We start from the raw sequence: 22949 nt of genomic DNA, 5'->3' as shown, positions 1-22949 counted from the left end.
CAACAACGTTTCATATAATGGTTAAATCAAGTATTAATCAACCGATTCAAAAATATATACTAGTGATGCTTCACCATTTGTTCATCTACATTCATAAAATGCAAACAAAATATTGTGGCATGCTTCATTTAACAACCATTCATATGCACTAGTTATGAGAATATAACCATCAAAACATTTCTATAAAATAAATACCACATTAACTAATATTCCCTTTACACAAGCACACGTTCCTTTCCAAGAAGAAAACCACTACAATTGTCCCTAATATGTGTGCATGTAATTGAATAAACATTATTCAAAGAAGCAATCCCCTCAACTATTTTATTGTGCATGCATCTTTGTAATCTTCTGAAGCAATAGGTATTGTTACTATGTATGCAAATACATGTCTCTTTCTAAAATAGAGTTAACATAATAACTTCTTCTTTTCATGTGAGAAGAACATAAATAACTCAATACAAAACAACACGTTATTTTCCTAGAGCACTAACACATTGGAAATATTTGATGTATACAAACATCTATTCTTTTCAAGGGGACTTACATGGTGTCTATTGTTTTGTGCACCTCTACAAATATTCTTTTCCAAAATAATTCATAGTAATTATTCTTTCCATTCATATTTCTTTTCAAAGAATCCAACATCATAGTTGTACTTTTCATGGATGCAAAGATCATATTTCCTTTCAAGGGATCAAACACAATATTTCTTATTTTCATTCAACTAAGTAACATATTTCTTCTCAAGAAATATCAAACATAGTATTTCTATGATGTGCATGTAAATAATTTATTTCCTCTCAAGAAATATCAAGCATAGTAATTATATTCTTAAGCACATTTCTCATCAAGAAAATATAGTAATAGAGACACATGTTCCTATGAAGAGTCTACTAGTTCTCTTCAAAAATTAATGCACAGGAATCATGTGAATAACTTCAAAGATATTAATAGTCTAACTTCCCACACATAATTCCACGCAATCTCATTTTTTTTAAATAAATTAACTCAGTTTATTTAGCCTTTCTAAAGAAAATATCACATGCATTCTTTATGAAAAATAGCATGAATTATTAAATAATTTTGTGCATGAAACTTGTTTTCTTTTAACACAATCGACATTCCTTCTATGTATACAAACAAATAATCTTTTCTAAAAACAAACATGGGTTTTTTTTCTACATGCACATGTTTTATAAGCAATGTTCCAAGAAACTAATACTGGTTCTTATGATTTAATGCACAAGAATTCATATGTTTTTCTTTCCAAATAATTAACACAACTAATTTGTGTTTTACCATGCAGTGTTTCTAAAGTAGCATGGCTAATATTTTTGTGCGACAATTCACATGCACTCTTTCATTTCCTCTTTCCAAGAAATTACTCTTTGACTGCATGCAAGAGATGCATTTTCTTTCAATAACTTATTCTTTTGATTGCATGCAAATGTATATCTTTTATTTTCCAAATATGACATGTATTTCTATATCTTATATGCAAGGTTTCCATGTCTTCTTTTTTGAGAGCTCTTTCAAATGACTAACAAAAAAAACATATATTTATTTCCTTTTCCAAGAAAAGTAGCATGAGTTCTTATCTCTATATGCACAAAATTTCTTGAAACCATTTCAAGAAAACTCATTAACTTATCTTTGAACCCATCAAATATTTTCAATATTTTAACTACTTAACTCTCATTCGTTCTTAAGAACTTATGAAAAAACTTTTGAAGAGTTAAACAAATTAACTCACATATGACAAATTTTTTCATTTCTACACAAAAAATTGCAAGAAATTTTTCTTTCCATAAAATAATCTTTGGCTCTTATTATTTCATTCATGAAATGATTTCTTTTCAAAATATTACCACACTTAGTTATCCTTTACCATGTAGTCCTTCCCAAGAAAATTAATGTTTTTGCATATGCAGTCTTTTCCAATGAACTAATCCCTTGGTTATAAATTTTATGCATATAAACAAGAATTTTTGTTTTCAAGAAAACACTTTCAACACGAAAATTCACAAAGGGTTTTTTTCGAAAAATAGAATATGTAATACTTACCTGAAAAATGTGGTTGATAAAATATAAAACATAGTTACTTATCTTTGGAGTGTGACTTCTTCATAATGGCTCATTCTATGGACATGGGATTCACAAACTACATAATCTTCATAACCACAAGTTTGATGCCTCCTCAATTCTTTGTGACCAGCAAGCTAACATCCTCATGCTTCTAAATCATGTGTCATATGCCACTAGAGACACGAATTTCTACCTGATCCTTACCAAACATTCAACATCATTGCTTCATGGGATAATGTTCAAGTCCTACTCGTAAAGTAATTTGATGCAGTTATTTGACTACTTATTTTTTGGGTTAAATACCTAGCCTTTTAAATATTGGTGTACTCATCACCTTTCTTAAGGTAAAACCTCATGATCTATTTCATAACTTCCTCCACGAGAATGTGTGAGTTATCCTTTTATTTCTTTGATTCCAGTTAGTTTCCAACTAATTCATAATGGTTTTTGTTTTAAACATGGTAAAAATAAACTTTTCATCATGAATGCCCACGTGAATGTAATTTTATAGGGATATTGCATACTCCCCCACTTGAAGTAAACACCATCCTCGATGTTTATCATTAAATTTTTCTGATGATATAATAACTTAAACCACCCAAAATTGGATTCTTCCCCTTTGAAATAGAGGATTTCATTTCCAAGATATACTAATAAGAAAAAAAATAACCTTTTATCAATAGTTATAAGCATTTACAACTGCAAAAATAAGCAATTTCTACTTTCCTTCACTTAGTCATTATTCAATTTCAAAAAATAAAAACAAATTATCTATACCAACTTACCATTACTTACCAATTTCTCTAGGAAGTCAAGGTCACTTTCACTCAAACACACTTTAAGAATTGTTTGAAAGCCCATCAACACTCTATGGCAAGCACCCTGCAATGTATGACTAACAAATCCAACATAATCACACTAGTCACAATATTTTAAATCAAATAAAATACTTTTAACTATCAATCACTCATGAAATGTCAAGTAATATTTTAACCACAGTACTTCCACAGGTACTAAGAGAGTAGCAACCCTCTAATCATCAAAATGATAAATCACTGCACCAATTGCACACTGTTAGTACATTTAAAAGTATTTAGAGAACACCTAGCTCTATAATCATCAAAATAATCAATAACTACACCAAGTAAATATTGTCTTAGCCCTTGCTAAGACATTCACAAGATTGGTAATACAATAAATGAACTGCACTTCCAGTAATTCCTTACTGAGAACTAGGATTATTTGCTTTCAAGATGTACATAAAATTATTACACAATTGTATAGAAAACTAATTTTTAACAGAACACATAACTAATTAGTTAATTTGTTCTGCTATGAGAACAATGATTACAAAAGAATGGTCCTCCCACCTAATCAGAACTAGTTTTCACAACTAGATCGAGTCATTTTCACATTCAGACATTTCTTTGCCAAAGATCATACTAGGACCATTATAGAATTCCACTGACCAACCAACTCAAGAATTCCAGTGACCACAAAGGGTCCAATACAGGATTCCTCTTGGCAACATCCTTCCTATTCCTTTGACAACGTCTCATCTTTGAAGAATTTTGGGCCTTCGAAAAAATGATCCAAAATCAATAGAGCTGCCTCAAAATTTTTCCACTCCTCACTATCTTGGCCAACTATTTTCCCTTATTGAGATCTTTAGGGAAAGGAAATTTAGGTAGTTAAGTGCCATCAACCCCTCTGGGAAGGAGACCACCATCAACCTAAGGACTTTTTTCCTTTCACAACTGTCTATAACTATCTGGCATGTGAAATCATCTTTTAACACTCTTTCCCATAGTAATTTACATAATGAACCATATGCACATTATCAATAAAGCAAAATCAACTTGTATGTACATCATACATTCATACTTGACCCTCAGTATGTCTCCATAACATCTAGATTGATAGGAAATATAATTGTAATACATGTGGTATACATTATGATTTTCCAAATAACACAATAATTCATATCATAACATTATACTTTCTCATTTACGGTTTCAATTTGCACTACATTGTTCTACCTTCACAAGTTCTCACGTTGTCATTAAGTTACCCCTTCTTAATTGCATCAGTAACATTAGTCATAAATATGCATTGTTTAAACAAGTATTCACTTTCACAATCATTTTAGTTTTATGCATACAATATTGTTTTGCATAAACATATATACAAATATTCATTAACGTGTAAATGTCAATAACAGTTAGGGTAATAAACCAAAAATTTCCAATTCCCACACTATATTGTTACCAACAAACCAACACATGAAGTAACTACCATAATCACTTGTTTACAACTTGTAGTAAGCTTAAATTCATGCATATAAGTTTTAATAGCTATTCCTACAACACTAACTAATCAATTCTCACAACCATCTTAACACAGCCATGGAAAGGCTCAATCAACAACTAGCTATTATAGTCAAGTCTCCCTACTCAACTCATTATTTGTTATTTAACATCTAAAGGGGTTCTTTTAATGTAATTTTAGAACAATCTAGCGTCCTTTTCAAGGAAATTCCCCATATTTTACATTCATGCATTTATTCTTTATAAGTAGTGCATTGCAATTTTAGGAATGTTCATTATGTGTATCAATAATACTGTCATGCATGCAAAGGTTCGTAGTCAACTCTCACTTTCACTAGTGAGTACTCACAATTGCTCAAAGGTGCAACAAAGGTTTTATTGTCTTTTATCCTCATCAATATTGAAATGTCACGACCACAATTTTACAACACACTTTATTACTTACTACTCTTCAACGCGGTTATGAACATACATCATGCATCTCATGTCAAATGTAGTCTACTACATATATTGATATGTAGTTTGTTAGAATCATACTTGAGCTGATAACCACTAGTATCATATGTCAACTTATTTTCTACTTACCAATTCTCAGTAGTTGTCATTGTTGCAACCTGCATCTTTGATACCACTTGTAACATTCCCCAGTAACCTTGCATGAAAATGCATGGAGTAAGAATTTATTTACACAATTTACCCATGGGTAATTATCCAAATTACCATTCCAGATTCCTCATTAACTATTAGATATAATCTTTATCATTATGTAAAGTAAATTTAGTAAAGAAATATTAAGTTACATAACCATTAACAACCACTACTGTAGCATATTAACATAAAATTTCTGACGTAACCTTACATCACTTTCATGATTCCTTTAACTATATTAGTTAATCACATACTTGATCTTATAAACATCAGGTCATGCAAGTAATCCTCATCATAAAATTAGCACAACAGAAAACCACATCTTTAGACACCAATATACCCTAGAAACACCATAGGATGAAAACCAACAAAAGTTTACTTTTATTATCAAATCCTCATGAGGGTGTTCACCTTTCACTCAATGGTTATAAGGGAGTCCATCCCTTGACCATTATCATAAAATATTACAAAGAATATCATCTCAAAAACAACATAACTCATTATAAGCTATTACAATCATCATGACATCATTTACCCACAAACCATTGAGCATTGTGTCTTTAGGGCCTGGTTCTTCCCATTAGTGGATTATCATGTAGATGACATTCTTTCAATCTGCATAAACCACTTACATCCCGCCATAACATTGAACATAATCCATATTTGCATATGTCGCAACCTTTTTCTGCAACTGCTACTATCATCAATGTTTGATGTCATGATTAAATCAAGTATTAATCAACCAATTCATAAATATATACTAGTGATGCTTCACCATCTATTTAAGTACATTCATGAAATGCAAACAAAATATTGTGATATGATTCCTTTAATAACATTTCATATGCACTAGTTATAAGCATATAATCATCAAACCATGTCTATAAAATAAATACCACATTAACTAATATTCCCTTTAGGCAAGCACGTGTTCCATTTTAAGATGAAAACCGCTACAAGTGTCCCTCATCTTTGTGCATGTAATTCAATCAACTTTATACAAAGAAATAATCCACTCAACTATTTTCTTATGCGTGCATCTATGTAATCTTTTGACACAATAGGTATTATTATTCTGTATGAAAAATCAAATCTCTTTCTAAAAGAAAGTTAACATAATAGCTTCTTCTTTTCATGCAAGAACAACATAAATAAGTGAGCACAAAACAACATGTTCTTTTCCCATAACACTAACACATTGACAATATTCTATGTATACAAACACATATTCTTTTCAATGGGACTTACATCATGGCCAGTGTTTTGTGCACCTCTACAAATATTTTTTTCTAAAATAATTCATAATAATTATTCCCCATATGCATATTTCTTTTCAAAGAATCCAACACCATAGTTATAGTTTTTATGGATGTAAAGGTCATATTTCCTTTCAACGGATCAAACACAAATTTCTATTTTTTGTGCAAGAAGAAACATATTTTTTTCAAGAAATATCAAACATCGTATTTCTATTATGTACATGAAAAATAAGTTATTTCCTCTAAAAAAAATATCAAGCATAGTAATTCTATTCTTGTGCACATTTCTCATCAAGAAAATCTAATAAAATAGGCACATGCTCCTCTTAAGAGTCTAGTGGTTTTCTTTATAAATCTAATGCATAGGAATCATGTGAATAAATTCAAAGGAATTAATAATCTAACGTCCCACACATAATTCCAAGAAATCTCCTTTTTTTTATAAATAAATTAACTTAGTTTCTTTATCTTTTCTCAAACAAAGCTCACATGCATTTTTTTTTCTGAAAAATAGCATGACTTCTTAAATCTTTTTGTACATGAAACGTGTGTTCTTTTAACGAAATCACCATTCCTTCTATGCATACCAACACACAATCTTCTATAAAAACTAACATTGGTTCTTTTCTATATGCACATGTTTTATAAGCAAGTTTCGCAGGAAATAATCTTGGTTCTTATTGTTTAATGAATTTATATGTTTTTCTTTCCAAATAATTAGCACAACTAATTTATCGTTTACCATATAGTGTTTCTAAAATAACATGGCTAATATTTTTTTGAAATAACTTATATGCACTCTTTCATTTCCTTTTTCTAAGAAATTACTCTTTGACTGCATGCAAGAAATATGTCTTCTTTTAAGAACTTATTCTTCTTATTGCATGCAAATGCGTATATTTTCTTTTCAAGATATGATATATACTTTCGTCTCTTATGTGCAAGGTTTTTATTTATTATTTTCCAAGAGTTCTTTCAAATATCTAACAATATAAACATATATTTATTTCATAGGTTATTATCTCCTTATGCACAAAATTTCGTGAAACTATTCAAGAAAACTCATTAAAACATTCGTTCTTAAGAGCTTATGACAAATCTTTTTAAGAGTTAAACAAATTAACTCACATTTCATGGAACTTTTCAATGAATTATTTATTTTCTACACAAAATCTCTAAATCAATTTTGTTTACTGGAAAATAATCTTTGGTTCTTGAAATGCTTTTTTTTGAAATATTAACCCACTTAGTTATCATATGCCCTTTTCCATCGAATCCTTCCCAAGAAAATTAAGCTTTTGCATATACATTCTTTTCCAAAGAACTAATTCCTTAGTTATCAATTTTATGAATATAACCCAGCATTATTGTTTTCAACAAAACATGCAATTATTTGACTACTTATTTTTTGGATTCAATACAGGACTTTTAATTATTGTTGTACTCATCGCCTTTCCAAAGGTAAAACCTCATGATATATTTCATAACTTTCTCCACAAAAATGAGTGACTTATCTTTTTCTTTCTTGGATTGGAATTAGTTTTCAACTAATTCATAACGGTTTTGGTTTTAAACATTGTAAAAATAAAATTTTCATCATCAATGCTTAGATAAAAATCAGACTTGAATTGAAAAAGAAGGAGTTGCAACTCACAGGTGAGTACTGCACCTGGAGATTGCACTCAAACAAAGAGAACTCTCTCTGTACACTCTACATCCATCAAATGAGAAATTACATCATTAAGTACATTACTAGAGATCAGGAAGTTGCAACCAAACTCCTAAACGCTAGGAACAAGAGATACGTTACAAATTGTGTAACCATTTCTCCATTAATACAAAATAATATTAACTATTTTCAACTCCCCCCCTAATGGAGAAAGGATTATATTGAACTCCTAGCATCCCTCTAAACAATTCAAACTTTACATGCCCAAGAGGCTTAGTAAAAATATCAGCCATGTTATCACAAGTTTTACAATATTAAACACATATCTCTTTTGGCTGTTGTTTCTCTCGAACAAAATGAACTTGAGTATCGATATGCTTGGTATTTTTATGAAAGACTGGATTGTATGTAAGCTTGATGGTACTCTGGTTGTCTGTTTTGATAATAGTTGATTCTTTTTTCTCTTCTCCTGCATCGTTGAGAAGTATTCTCAACCAGATAGCTTCACATGTGGCTGCACACAATGCTTGGTACTCAGCTTCACATGAAGATAGAGCTATAGTGTGCTACTTTTTGCTGCTCCATGCTATGACCCCAGATCCAATGCTGAATGTGTAACCTATGATAGATCTTCGATCATCCAAGCTACCTGCCTAATCGGAATATGAAAAACCTACTAGAATAACATCAGAAGTGTCAGTGTACAAAATTCTATAATTATTAGTACCACTAAGATACCTCAACACACTTTTTGCTACGACCCAGTGACTTTTGAGTGGTTTTGACATGAACTAGCTGAACACACTAATAGAATATGCCAAATGTGGTCTAGTTGTAATGAGATATATCAAACTGCCAACTAGTTGTTTGTACATGGTAGCATCAACCTCTTTAGTACAGTCGTCACTGCTCAACTTTAAGTTCTGTTGTAATCATGTTGCTGCTGATCTGCACTGCTCCATTCTGAACCTTTCCAGCAAGCTTCTGGCATACTTCCCTTGAGTAAGAAAAGTTTGTCCAGAGTCTTTCCATACCTCCAATCCCAAGCAATAATGAAGGTTTCCGAGGTCTTTCATCTCAAAAACTTGTGACATCTGCTATTTGATTTCTTTGATCAGATTGTTAGCATTCCTTATTATGATCATATCATCTACATACAAATAAATCAAAATAGTTTGCCTCTGTTTATTAAATTTGGTATATAGATTTGGATCATTCAAGCTCCTATGAAAGCCATGTTGTACAAAAAATGAGTCAATTTTCTCATACCACGACTTGGGTGCCTGTTTTAAACCATAAAGTGCCTTTTTCAATTTACACACAAGATGTTCCTGCCCCTTTTTCACAAAACCTTCAGGTTGTACTAAATAAATTTCTTCCTTCAAGTCACCATTCAGAAATGTAGACTTAACATCTAGATGATGTAGCTTCCATTTGTGTTTTGTTGCTAAGGAAATTAGCATTCTAATGGTGTTTAATTTGGCTACAGGAGCAAAGGTGTCCTCGAAATTTATTCCCTCTTTCTGTGAGTAACCCTTTGCTACCAGTCTAGATTTAAGTTTCTCTATACTCCCATCTGCATTTATTTTTGGTTTATACAGCCATTTGCATCCTATGGGGGTTTTACCTTCAAGCAATTCAACCAAATCACAAGTATGGTTTCTGTTTATTGATTCTGTTTCCTCATACATTGCAGCCCTCCATGCATCAGATTTACTTGCTTCCTCATAATTTGCAGGTTCTACAATGTTTAAAATCTTTGACATTAATGCGTAGTCTTTCAATTTAGAAGGTAATCGAGTCTTCCTACTTGATCTCCTTGGTAGGGGTCTTACCTCAATTCTGTCTATTTCAGCCTTTTCTGGGCTTGCATCATCATTGATTACATTGTCTGTTACTTCTTCTTCTTGTTTCTCCTCCTGCTCTTCATCTTCCTCATTGTTTTCTTCCATTAGCAATGGAATGTGCCAATCACTGTTAGATTCATTCTTTCCTTCTTCAACAAGTTCATGAAATATGACCAATGAAAATTTTAAGAACCCCCCCCTAAATTTACATGTATAATAAATGGGTGAATCTTCATGGTATAGAGGAAAAACGGGAGGCGATTTTATCAATAATATGACATGTATATATAATTTTTTGGCGAATCTCTCACCAGGCATGGTGAATATCTTATTCAATTATAAAATCTTGTGTTTATTGAATACACAAATGAAATCATTGCATTTCTTTAAAATATATTTTGAAATCAAAATTACTGAAATTACATATCGATAACCTAGTGGGTGTAGGATAAAATTCACCCGTGCCATTTACAGAAAGCATGAGAAAAAACCTAATACTATATATAAAACCAAGAAAAAATCAAATTCATCACTTCTAGGGACCTCGTAACCAACCTTCTAATACACAAGTATGTTCCTGTTTTCAATTAGAAAAATTACCCAAATTACAATCTATTTACTCCAGCCTATATTGGAAAGTTATAGAAGGATGACGAGTGCAATCAATCCATTCCTTTTAGCCCTGGATTTGTTTCAGTTTAAAACAGAAGTATACAAATATACTTGTCCAATGTCTATGCTTTAACCATTTACCTTTAGATCTTTTTACAATATAATTTCCTAAGTCTATTTAATATCTTCATTATCATAAAAACCAACCTATATCCATCTTAACTCCACATCTACCACTCTTAGGGGGATGAAATCTATTTATCCCTATGAGCACTTGGTAGACCCAGAATTAAGATGGATCTAAGATGATAGAATTTCCCCTTTAAATAGTCTATGCTCACATGAATACCATGGTATTACCATGGGTTGTCATAAACCTGGAGCTTAAAAATTACTATTAGTGATTTATAAAAATTAATAAAATTAATAGTTGATTTTTATTTTATTTTTTATTTTAACCAAGCTAAAATGTTTAACATACATTAAATTACAACATCCATTTTTACTCTTGATCAGATCAAATATTTTTTCACTCTATGCTAGTCTGCATATCACGATATTTGATACCTCTCGGGGGTTAGTAGATCCAGAGTAAATATGGATCTATCCTGGTTTAATCCCCCTTTTAAATAGGCTACATTCCAGGTGAATACCATGGGTCAATACCATGTGCCATTTTGGTGAATACCATGGGTCAATACCATGTGCCATTTTTATTTTTATTAATACTAATATTAGGGTTAATAATGTTTTTTTTCATGGTATTAATAACAATCTAGTCCATGGTATTTGTCCCATAGTATTTTTCCCATAGGTTTCACCTAAATATAACGCATTTTTTGAGTGTTCGTAAACATAAGGTGACTTATGGAGTAAATATAAAAAAATGTTTTATTTGTTTACCATACCTCTCGTTTATTTATATTTTTATTAATTTATCATACCTCTTCTACAAATATGGTATTTGGCCCATAGGATTCACTTAAATAAAACCTCTTTCTTGAGCCTTCATAAATAGAATGAGGGTTATGGACTAAATATAAAAAGAGGTTTTATTTATTTACCATGCATCTAGTTTATTTATATTTTTATTTATTTACCATACCTCCACTTTACTTATATTTTTATTTGTTTACACCCTTGAATGTATATAAGGTGAATTATGGAGTAAATATAAAAAATGTTTTATTTATTTACCATACCTCTCATTTATTTATATTTTTATTAATTTACCATACCTCTTTTATAAATATGGTATTTGGGCCTTTGGCCCATAGGATTCACTTAAATAAAACCTATTCTTGAAAATGGGCGAATGGAAGGTTGTAACTCGTAATTTCAAGGGCTAAATTTACCTTTTTTACCCTCTCCCTTAAAATAAGGTGGGCTATTTGTGGTGATTTGTAAAAATGTACTATGATACAAAATTTTCGCCCACTAAAAATTTAAAACCCCTTAATTTCGCCAAAGGGCGAACATTCGCCCCTAAAATTTTCTATGAATATGACATCTCTGCTTACAAAAACCTTGTGAGTTACAAGATTAAATAACTTATGTGCCTTGAACTCAGTGCCATATCCAACAAATATACATTTCAGGGCTTTAGGATCTAACTTCTTCCTATCTGCCTTAGGTATATGAGCATAAGATTTTGACCCAAATATTCTTAAGTGACTCACTGTTGGTTTGAATCCAAACAATGCTTCAAAAGGGGTTTCGAAGCCTAGACATCTAGTAGGACTCCTATTCTTTGAATACACAGCAGTGTTAATAACTTTTGCCCAAAGACCATTTGATAGACCCTTACCTTGAAGCATGCTCCTTGCACACTCCACAAGAGTTCTGTTCTTCCGTTTTGCCACTCCATTCTGTTGTAGAGTGTGGGGCACTGTAAACTGTTGCACAATCCCATGATGCTTGCAGAAATCCATGAACTCTCCCAACCTGTATTCTCCCCCTTGATCTGAGCGGAGAATTTTTATCCTTTTTCCTATCTGGTTTTCTACCATGGATTTAAACTCTTTAAAATACTGAAAGGCTTGACTCTTTTTACTCAGAAAGTATATCGATGAAAATCTAGTACAATCATCTGTAAAGAAGAGAAAGTAATATGCTCCTCCTAATGACATGGTTTGCATAGGTCCATAGATATCTGTATGCACCAGTTCTAAAATGTCTCTTTCCTTTCTATTAACATGCAAAGGGAACTCTTCTATATGTATTTTCCCTAATGCACATCCATCAAAATCCAGCTTAACATTATGGAAAACAGGGAGTCCATCAACCATTCCTTTTCTCTGAAGTAGGATGAGGTATTTCAGATTAAGATGGCTGAATCTCTGATGCTAGAGATTTTTGGCTATCAATCTAGCTGCAACCATTGCTTGTTGTGGTATACTCTTCACATCTAGTCTATACAGGCTCCCCACGCGCACTCCTGTTGCAATTGTTTCCATCTGGCTATCCTTAATGACATAGTTAGTCTTAAAGAATTGAACTTTCATGTCCTGATTAGTAATCATTGAGACAGAGACCAAATGTTTCTTAATTCCTGGAACATACAATACATTTTTGAGGTGTCTAATGTCACCGCTAGGTAATTTTACAGGAATGTCACCATATCCTTTGATCTCATGTCCACTATCATCTCCTAAATAGATTTTCGACCCACATGAAGTTTCTTCAAGAAATTCAAACCAATCCTTCTTACCAGTCATATGTGAGGATGCGCCCGAGTCAACATACCATATGTCATCCTCATCTCCCTTTGAAGCTGAAAGGGCACAATCGACTATAAATAGTCGAAGTTCGTGGCTATGATCCTCTTCTTCCTTAACAAAGTAACCCTTATGTTTTCTCTATTTGTTTCTTCCTTCGTCTGCCTGCCTCTTATAACAATCTTTAATCTGATGTCCAGGTTTTCCACAGTAAAAACATTTTTTGCTGGGAAAATTATTAGCAGACATACCTTTAAACGGTCTCTTTTGAAATGTGTTGGCTCCTTTCTGCTGCTGCTGCTGCAGTTGCTGATGCTGCTTCCCTCTATACTGTCTCCTTTTTGCCATCAGAGCAAGGTCATTGCTCTATGATTTCAAATTTTGTTGTCGCTCTTCTTCCTGTATCAGAATCCCTGTCATCTCTTCAAATGAAGGGGCTTTCTCACTTGCTGACAACCTTGTGATAAACATCTGGTATTCATCAGTCATTCCATTCAATGTGATCATGACTAGATTTGAATCAGAAACTTTCTCTCTGATATCTCCCAATCTGTCTTTCAGGTCTTTGACTCTAGTAATGAATCCAGCAGCGGACTCATTCTCCTCCATCTTCAATGCAAATAGCTTGCCTTTAAGTGACAAGACACGGTTTGTATTATGCATCTGGTATAGGTTTTTTATCGTCATCCAAATGTCAGTGGTTGATTTACAGTCTCTAATATGTGGGATAACATTGTCCTTGATAGACATCTTCAATATGACCTTTTCTTTTGTCTCCCTTTTATCCCAATCTTGTTCTTGTGCGGCTGATTCTGATCTCAGCTCATTTCCTATAACGATCGACCACGCATTTGCACTTCCAAGTAAAGTCTGCATCTTGAATTTCCAGTTTGAGAAATTCGATCCATCGAGTTTGCTAGGCTTGTGGAGGTATGATTCTATACTGTTATTCATATTGGATTGATAAAATCTCTGATCCTCTGATGAATAAGTCTATCTAACTGTACACTTTCAGGACACACTAAAAAAAAAAAAAAAAAATCACCACATACCAGATCGAACCTCTGTTTTGCTGAGAAAAAAAATTTGTATCTTCAATGAGCCACCACCGGGCAAGTCTGATCTGCTGCCATCAAACAGATCCGGAACTCCAATGCGCCACCACCGGGCAAATCCGATCTACTGCCACTGAACATATCTGAAATTTCAAAGTGCTACCACCAGGCAAGGCTGATCTGCAAACAATTGCAGATTTTCCAAAGAGAAAGAGGCTGGCACTTCTCGACGGCAAAATACCCGCGCCAAAAACAAAATCGATGCATGTCACGAAACTGGTGCAATGAAGGCTTGATTTTCTGCACCAATAGAACTTTCTGGCGCGCTGGTGCGATTATCACTCTCAAAACAGCGCCAAATGGCACGACTGTTCCTTAATAAATCACGCCAACCCTTTGTTCTGCTAAAAAATGGCGCGATTGTTCATGACGAAACCGCGCCAACCCTTTCTTCCGCTCAGAGATGATCAGTCATCTGAGACCTGTGCTTCGGGTGTTACTGTAGTCCACCTGATTCTACGAATGATTCTGTATACTCTACCGACACTATAGTTCTATAATCAATGATGCAGCCTAAAAAAAAAAATTAAGGCTGTCCCTACTCTGTGCTCTGATACCAAGATAAAAATCAGACTTGAATTGAAAAAGGAGTTGCAGCTTATAGGTGAGTACTGCACCTGGAGACTGCACTCAAACAAAGAGAACTCTCTCCGTACACACTACATCCATCAAATGAGCAATTATATCATTAAGTACATTACTAGAGATCAGGAAGCTGCAAGCTAACTCCTAAACTCTAGGAACAAATCCTAAATTAAGGAGATACGTTACAACTTGTGTAACCATTTCTCCATTAATACAAAATAATATTAATTATTTTCAACTTGCTTACGTAAATGTAGTTTTATAGGGATATTACAGAGCTGCGGGCATATCATGTGATAGTGTTTGAATCAAAAAAATTTATTATTACTTTCTGGTAAGTTTCAAAATCACTTCAGTACATGACAATTTTTTTAAGTGCTTCACCTTCCTAAATCAAAAAATTGATTTAGCAAAGTTTCATTGTTGTACACTAAAAACATTTTTATTTAATGCAAGCAATTTTTACAATTGAAAAAAATATCAAAATCAATATTTAAAAAAAAAATATTACAATTGAAAAAAAAAATCCAAAACAACATTTAAAAAGAAAATTATTACAATTGGAAAAAATATCCAAAACAATACTTAATATATATATATATATATATATATATATATATATATATATATATATAACTTGAGATTCATGTTGTTAGTGTTTTAAAATTTCCCCACGCTTTATATAACACTCTTAAATTAGAGAAAGCTAACAATGATTTCAAACAGATATATATTAGTTGTTATAAATGCCCAATACTCAATAAGCATTCAACAGAACAACCTCCAGCAACTAGCAAACTTGGGTTTGGAAAGATTACTGAAGTTCATTTCCATGAACCATGTTGATTCCACCCACTTGAATTGTTCACCCAGATCGGTAAGAAATAAATTTCATTTTTGAAAAATTGTAATAATTGAAAACACATACACACTTTTGGACATATCCCCAAAATTTTTATTTTTGATATAATTTGTTGGTGCGATAATATTTTTAAGTGAGTAAATTCTATTTTTAGTAAAAGTTACATGTATATTTAAAAAATATATATATGGAATATTGGTGATGATGATGATGATTAAAGTCCAATAAGACTAATGCTATCTATCCAACCTCAAAAAAAGAGAGTCTACTTGTCATTCTTTAAAATCTTATTTATGTGATCAAGGAGCCAAGGAAGAAGCGTTACAAGATCCTGTTGTGGGGAAAAGTATCCGATGCGGATGACCCTATCCCTACTCTAAAGGTGACAGTCTTTAGCAACAACTGAAAGTAAAGCTTTGATGTTTTCCTTTATGAAAGTACAGAGAGAAGGATGAAAAGATTAACCAACCTGGTGTCTTTCGCTTAGTCGATCCTTGTCCTCTCTCTTTGTCTCTTGTTCCCAGCTCCTTGCTCTCTTTGCCGGTCCAGCTACACACAGATCCTGCACAAAACAAGAGAGCAAACTACAAGATACATGTACTCATAACTGAAGCATGGATTAGGATGAATCAAATATACATGTAAATACAATACATCAATGCAATACAAGTATATAGGAGAACATGCAAAACTTTATTGATAGAAGTAACAGGGTTCTGAGAAGGTTACAACCAATGATGGCTCCAATCCAGCAGCACCTCCCCAGCAGCAAGAACTCTCCTCTTCACCTCTAGTAAAACAATCACCCAATAGCTCTAACTGTAAACCAACAGCACCTCCTTGCTTTACACAAAATTCCAGCCTCCCTAGACCTCATAGAAGAGCTCTATATATAGGAGAGAAGAAGAAAGGATGAGTCAGCTTGAGACTGACATGAAGCTGCCTTGTGTCCTCTCCCTCTTCAGTTAATCTTCAGTTCTTGAGTCCACTTGGAGATCCTTGCTTACACATGGTGATCAAGTACCTCTTACTCATCACAGGGCGAATCTCATGAACCAAGTGTCAGTTTGGAAGCTTCCTGGGCAGTTGACACCTTGCAGGATGACTGTGCCACTTGGCCAATCTCGCCCAACGCAGGTAGCCTTCATTAATCTTGACTTCCAGCGCAGGTACAAGGAGGGACAGTTGCATTCCAGCGCAGAAGCTCAGTGGAGCAGCTGACATGATCCAAAATAAGCCTGTTTTGAAGTGTTTTCAGGTGGAGAACTGATTGGAAGTGCTGTTGTTTGATGACCTTGTTCTTTTAGGGGTAAGAACAACATGTTTAGGGACTGAGGATCCCTGTGATTATTGACATTTCATGCTCCATGATGCGAGGCACAAAAATGTCTATAACAGTTGCCCCCTAAAGTATGAGGCCGTTTATCGGGTGAAATGCTTTATCTAGAGGGTCCGAAGTTCATTCCAGTGCTGAGGAGGCGCCCTGTAATACAATACAATACAATACATTATTTTTCATTCTATTTTCATGATCTAGCTGAGGCGGGCATTCCCATGCTCAGCTTTTATAAATACATTTTGGTACATATGACAGACGATCGTCTGAAGGTAGACTGATAATTTTCTGTTGAAATTATCATCCTTTGAGTAGGATGATCATCTGCTGCAATGATGTACATGGCAAATGCTTTTATATTTCCCGAATATATATCGCAGCCCGGATGGATGAAACTAGATCCGGGGTCTTCAAACTCGTTCGATCTTCACTCTAAGTACAAGTCGATCCATGTGAGAATTGCGCTGAAGTCGAACATGGAAAGACATCGCTTGATTACCGGTCAATAATGAAAACCGTTAACAAGCGCGAGAGGAATCACCAATAATGACGATGACCCTCAAGGTACTGCAGTACAATTCACGTGGCGTGAATAAAGGACTTGGCGTCGAACGCCACGCAAAATCTTCTGGTCGAAGGTCATTGATGTATACCTGTCGCCGGAAGTGAGAAACTTGCCATTGAGGCATGCAAGCTTCAAAGTACTGATGGGGGTGTTCCTAGATCAACTTCTTGGATAATGAGCTGAAGTCGACAAGAAATGATCCGTCAAAGGAGGGCCTTAATGAATCCCACATCAATGACACGGAACGGAGCTAATGATTTTAGTGGAGGTGGAAACAAACTGTGACATATGATTCAGGGTGGCGATCATGAATGGATGAAGGATAATGTATGGCAGTGGATGGGACACGGTTGACACTTTCAGAATGACCCCTCTTGAACATATAACGACACTGATGCGATGGATCGGTAGCATTACCCCAAATGTGGATGGTTTGGTGAGGACCATGGTGATGAGACCGGTGAATGAGACAACCCAACCCGATGTGGTACGGAGGAAAAGTGTCATGTTCAAGAGTGACTTGCTACCATTAAACTTTGATGTTCTCCCAATTTTTCCCCAGTCATTTCTGACCAGTACCTCTTTATTTTTGTCAAGCTTGAGGAGGATAACATATGCTTGTTCTATAACCTGCCCTTCGGGCAAGCCCATCGCTATGATTTAACGAGCCTAGCGATAGGGAAACTCGTTCTCGTCTAAAGACAAGTTTGTCGCTATTTAATCATTTTAACGAGTCTAACGACAAGGAAAACTCGGTCCTTTTCATTTTTAGAGAGTCTGAAAAGGTACAGAAAGTTAACTCCAAAATTCCTTTTTCGTTAGCAAATCCCTTAAGTCCGAAAAAGTATAAAACAATACAGAAGGGATGGCTGTTCGGTACTTTTAACGAGCAGAACAAGACAAGCGCTCGATCCTTTTGTGCAATAATCCCTCAGGTCCAAAAAGATTAAAATTTAGAGGAGGGATAGCGTTCCGGTCATTTAACGAGCTGGAAGGCCAAAACTCAGCAAACTTTTCATATTTTACGAGTCAGTGAAAAGAGCTGAAAGAAGACTCATCTTTTGAGGAACGAGTGATAAACAGGGATAGCTACAGATTCCAGGTACAGGTTGGAATTTTCCAATCACGGCAGTGTCACAAGGATGGCTAGGTGAAATCACTCTTCGCAGTTGTTTCTCAAAAGAGGTAAACACACAAATGGAAGTGAATGATCGGCCAAATGAACAGTGGAGGTGATGGATGAAAACACGATCAAGGTTCTTATGGCTGATGAATTTACGATCTCAAAAGGTTATTTACTGGTTCATTTTTTCCATGAGCTTGAACTCTGGGGGAAACTTTTGCTCACACTTTTCTATTTTTTAACGAGCATAAATTCAGTCCTAAAACTGCTCGGATTTTGCGTTTATTTTTTAACGAGCATGAACTATATGCCAAAACTGCTCGATATACCAGTCATATGAAGAACGCCTCTCGTAAGGACCAATTTTTATAGAGCTTATGCCTTACCACAGCTATGCTCTTTTTTGGCAAATTTTACTTTTGCCCCACAGGCTTCTTTCACGCAAGTTTGGAAACGGATAATCTTAAAACCAGATAAATAACCGCCCCTAGCTTGCACTTTAGAAGGTTTGCATGCCCCCAGGTATAGGATAGAATTTCGAGGCTGCCCCTCCTCTCCCCTACTTCTGCTTTTCTTTGGGTGTTCACAGTTATTTGTCATCTTGCTAATCTTATGCTAACGATACTTGTCTTCTCGTTATTTTTAAGGGGTCTTACGCAGTACTCAGGCTTCCCGTCGGCCCACTTTTAACAAACAGCTATTTGTGACAATAGAAGAACACTACTCAAAGATAAAACATTGGTATTATTGAGGGAGGCTCGCCTCTTTCTTATTATTCCAAAGACGGTTCGATTTGCTGCCGCAGATCAATCTCTTTCTTCGGCGGTGTCTATCATTGGGTTGTCCAAAGATGGTTACCCTCTGTCACGACAATACGGTCTCCTTCTTCGTAGACTGCCCCTGCTTATCCTTCAAAACATATGTTTTGATGGGCGAGGCTTGACTTCAAAGATGGTGACTACTTGTTGCAATAAGGGAATTCCTACTTGGGCATTGCCCACTTTTTTAGACAAAGGTGAATGACTCTTTGGTCAAACACATAACTTTAACAAAAGATTATTATTCTAGAACAACCCCACTTCCTTCGGACGGGGTACGGACTAGTCATATTCTTCTGCAGAAATTCTTTCTTATACCCGGGGTTTCTTCTGCCCGAAGCAGACCAGGGTGCATGCCCCCTGGGTCCTAGTCTTTCTTTCCGAATCACTCGCGCTCATCGGGAAGGAGGACCGGGGGTGGAGGCGAATCTTGAGTGAACAGACCATTTAGGAATGGTATTTGACTATTTGCGATGCGAGATCCCGGAAACGAAAGTTGGTCTACGAGCTTGACCACCCTTCCTTCGTGTGGAAAACACATTACTCTAAAGAGTGAGGAGACTATCGCTCCCATGCAATAAATATAGTCGCGTCCAAGGAGTAGGTTATAATCCAAGGGTCCTTGAACTACCAACACGTTCATCTTGACGGTCTTCCCTTTCAATGTAACAGGTACATCGGGGAGGATCCCTAATGGTCGACTGGTTCCTTTATCAAAACCTGAGAGATTTCTCAACTCAGGTAAAAGCGCTGGGGAAACCAGTGCTTTCCAAGCAACAGAGGAAAGGATACTCACAGACGCCCCTTCATCAATGATAGTACCAGCCATAATCATTCTATAGATCTGGACAATGATTCTGAATGGTACACTGGCTAGTAACCGGGGTCTGCCTAGTTGATTCCAATCAAAGGATACAACCAGGTTGCTTGGTGGTGGGACCGAATATACGGCCGGATATGACTCTGATGATGTTCCTTCCTGCGATAAAGGAATGGGCACATTGCCCTGACGCTCATCGGAGTCGGTGCTGATGAAAAGAACCTGGATGGTGTCATCCTTATTCTCTTCAGTGAGGGTGTCGCATGAAGATGACTCTTCGGCGACGGTGTCATTTGAAGACGGATCTTCAATGACGGAGTCATTGGACGATAGAACCTCTGAAGGAAGAACCGGGTCAACTGCCGTTTCGACCTTTAGACTTTCGTCTGGTCTAGATTCAGTAGGTTCATTCTCAATGACCGACACTTCAGCTGACCCCTTGAGCGGGCCAGCTGGATTCTCAACTATCGAGGGATTAGGCACGAGTTTTTGGTATCCAGGAGGAAGTTGCAACGGTGACACCGGGCGATCTTCCAAAACTCTCTTGGCCTCATCTAAGAATGGACATTTGTGGAGGGCATGATTGCCTTCACACAATAGACAGGGTGATCTTGGTCCCCTTCTTCGTCCTTCACTCTCGTTAGTTGACGGATTGCAATCAACATGACAACCAGAGGTTGATGCTACCGGATTGTGCAACCTTGGGGACCAGTCCCTTAGTATCCGGGGAATACAAGGACAATCACGATGGAAGTGGGTCCCTTTGCAAATGACACATGGCGATTTAGGCCCGGTCGGTGCAGTGTGTGGGTTTTTGTCAGCTTTCTTCTGCTTGCCCCCAGTCGCCTTCGCCAGAGGCTCCTTCTGCTTCTTTTCTCTCTTCTTCTTTTCCTTCTTCTCCTTGGGAGGCTGACTCTTGCCAGCTCTACCTTGCGAAGATGAAGGATCAGAGGAAGTATCATAAGAAGTGGAAGGCTGGTGGGTAGTTCTAGATTGTTCTGAATGTTGATTCGACCGCTCAGGATTAGTGGCGATCTGGACTACATTAGTTGAAAAGAGCCATACAGGAAGGCCGATTGTCAATCCTGGAAGTGACAATGTAGCCATATGAGGCGCACCAACATCTCCCCAAGAGGAGAAGGGATTTGGATTTCCGCCAAGGTTACTTCCTTGGTTGGTGGGCTCCATACTTTTCAACTGAAAGACCAACGTGGGAATAATAGGTGATTATGTTCCGCTTAAAATAAATTTTATTAACGACGCTTTTAGACACAAACTTGCTTTTTCATGTTTTAAGAGTCGAGAAAAAGCTAAAGATGACTCTAGTCGCCTTCGATGTATTAACGAGCCCGAAGTGACAAATGCTCAGTTGGACTTTTTCAGTTATAGAGTTTGAAAAAGGCCAAAAGAAACTGCTCTGGAGATCTAGGCAGAGGGTGTGCCAAACCTTTCGCGAAACCACAGAATACGTTTTACGGTACGGGTGGTCGATCTTCGTGAATGCTGTGTTCACTGCATCGCGATCAGTAGGGCGGCCGACACGGTTTCCTAAGGATAAAGGATAAAAGCCTATAGGGGTCTCCCAATATACTCGACGGTACGCGGGAGCTCAAGTCCGTGTTAGTGCCACCGACTCTCAGGAGGAATCACCCACCTTCGTAGAGATCGACAGTCACTATGTTTAACGACGCCGGAACACGTCTCTACCTAGACCTCTAGATGTTTGCGTTAAATTCCAAAGCGTTGTTATGTAAATTGAGTTTATTTTAATGTTGATCTTTCTTAACAGTTTGCCTTTCAGGTTCGCCACGAGATGTATATATACAACTTCCTATATGCAATCTAAGAATGAGAAGCAAATCTTTTCAATCTTTCAACTTTGAAAACCTTAATCTACTTGAGGGAAAAGAAAGACACAACTTTTCCCACAGATCAAAGAACACTCACTAAAATGCACATCTTCCTAAATCGTCAAGCATACAGTCAAATGCAAAATGCACAATGCATGTATTTCTTTTCGTTATCCTTAATGTTGATGCTAGACAGAAAGGAAATTGTTGTATAATTTTGAATCTAATTTCAAGTAGAAATAAACAAGCTTGTCCACAATAAAAAAGACACCCTATGATAGACTTGTTTAAAACACAGGAAATGTATAGATTCAAACCATGAAATGAAAAGCAAACAAACTCAAACAGCCATGAACAGTAATAAAACTAGCTCATAAGATCACAAAGACACTTTTACAGTTCAGGATCTAAGAGGCCACAGCTATACTGGTTCGCTTTTCACAATGGGAAACTGTAACTGAAACAAGAAATACTGAAAGAACATTCACAGTTTCATCACACAACTGAGGCGGAATAATGTCAAGGAGAAGTGGTTTACAGCAAGTACAATGACCAGCAAGCAATCAGCAAAAAATCAGTGAAAACAGGGCCAAGACACAATGGGAAAACTGAGCAAGACAAAGGCTAACTGGACCAGCGCAGGCTCTGGTCTGTCAGTTTGACTCTCAGCGCAGTTCCCGAAGGGAGTACCTGCGCTGTAATGCAGAC

General features: G+C 35.7%; 1 protein-coding gene and 1 pseudogene across 1 annotated transcript; both read right to left on the bottom strand.

Annotated features, from left to right (window-relative positions):
• The window catches only part of LOC149196279 (RNA polymerase II C-terminal domain phosphatase-like 3), a 67389-nt pseudogene extending 53874 nt beyond the window's left edge, over positions 1 to 13515 (bottom strand).
• Positions 13516 to 13533: 18 nt separating this feature from the next.
• LOC149196278 (uncharacterized) lies at positions 13534 to 14043 on the bottom strand. The gene has a single exon (XM_089408245.1). It carries the CDS (start codon positions 14041 to 14043, stop codon positions 13534 to 13536), a length of 510 nt encoding a protein of 169 aa, XP_089264371.1.
• Between the last annotated feature and the right edge of the window lie 8906 nt (positions 14044 to 22949).

This window comes from Pinus tabuliformis, chromosome 2_2 (assembly GCF_031772625.1).
Source record: "Pinus tabuliformis cultivar Carrire ecotype Pingquan chromosome 2_2, CPIR1, whole genome shotgun sequence".
NCBI classification, from domain to species: Eukaryota; Viridiplantae; Streptophyta; class Pinopsida; order Pinales; family Pinaceae; genus Pinus; species Pinus tabuliformis.
Note: the sequence above shows the minus strand (reverse complement) of the source record. Positions and strands in the feature narration are given on the sequence as shown.

Coding starts and splice junctions, on each gene's coding strand:
- LOC149196278 (XM_089408245.1), bottom strand. CDS start 14,043: ATGCAGACTTTACTTGGAAGTGCAAATGCGTGGTCGATCGTTATAGGA.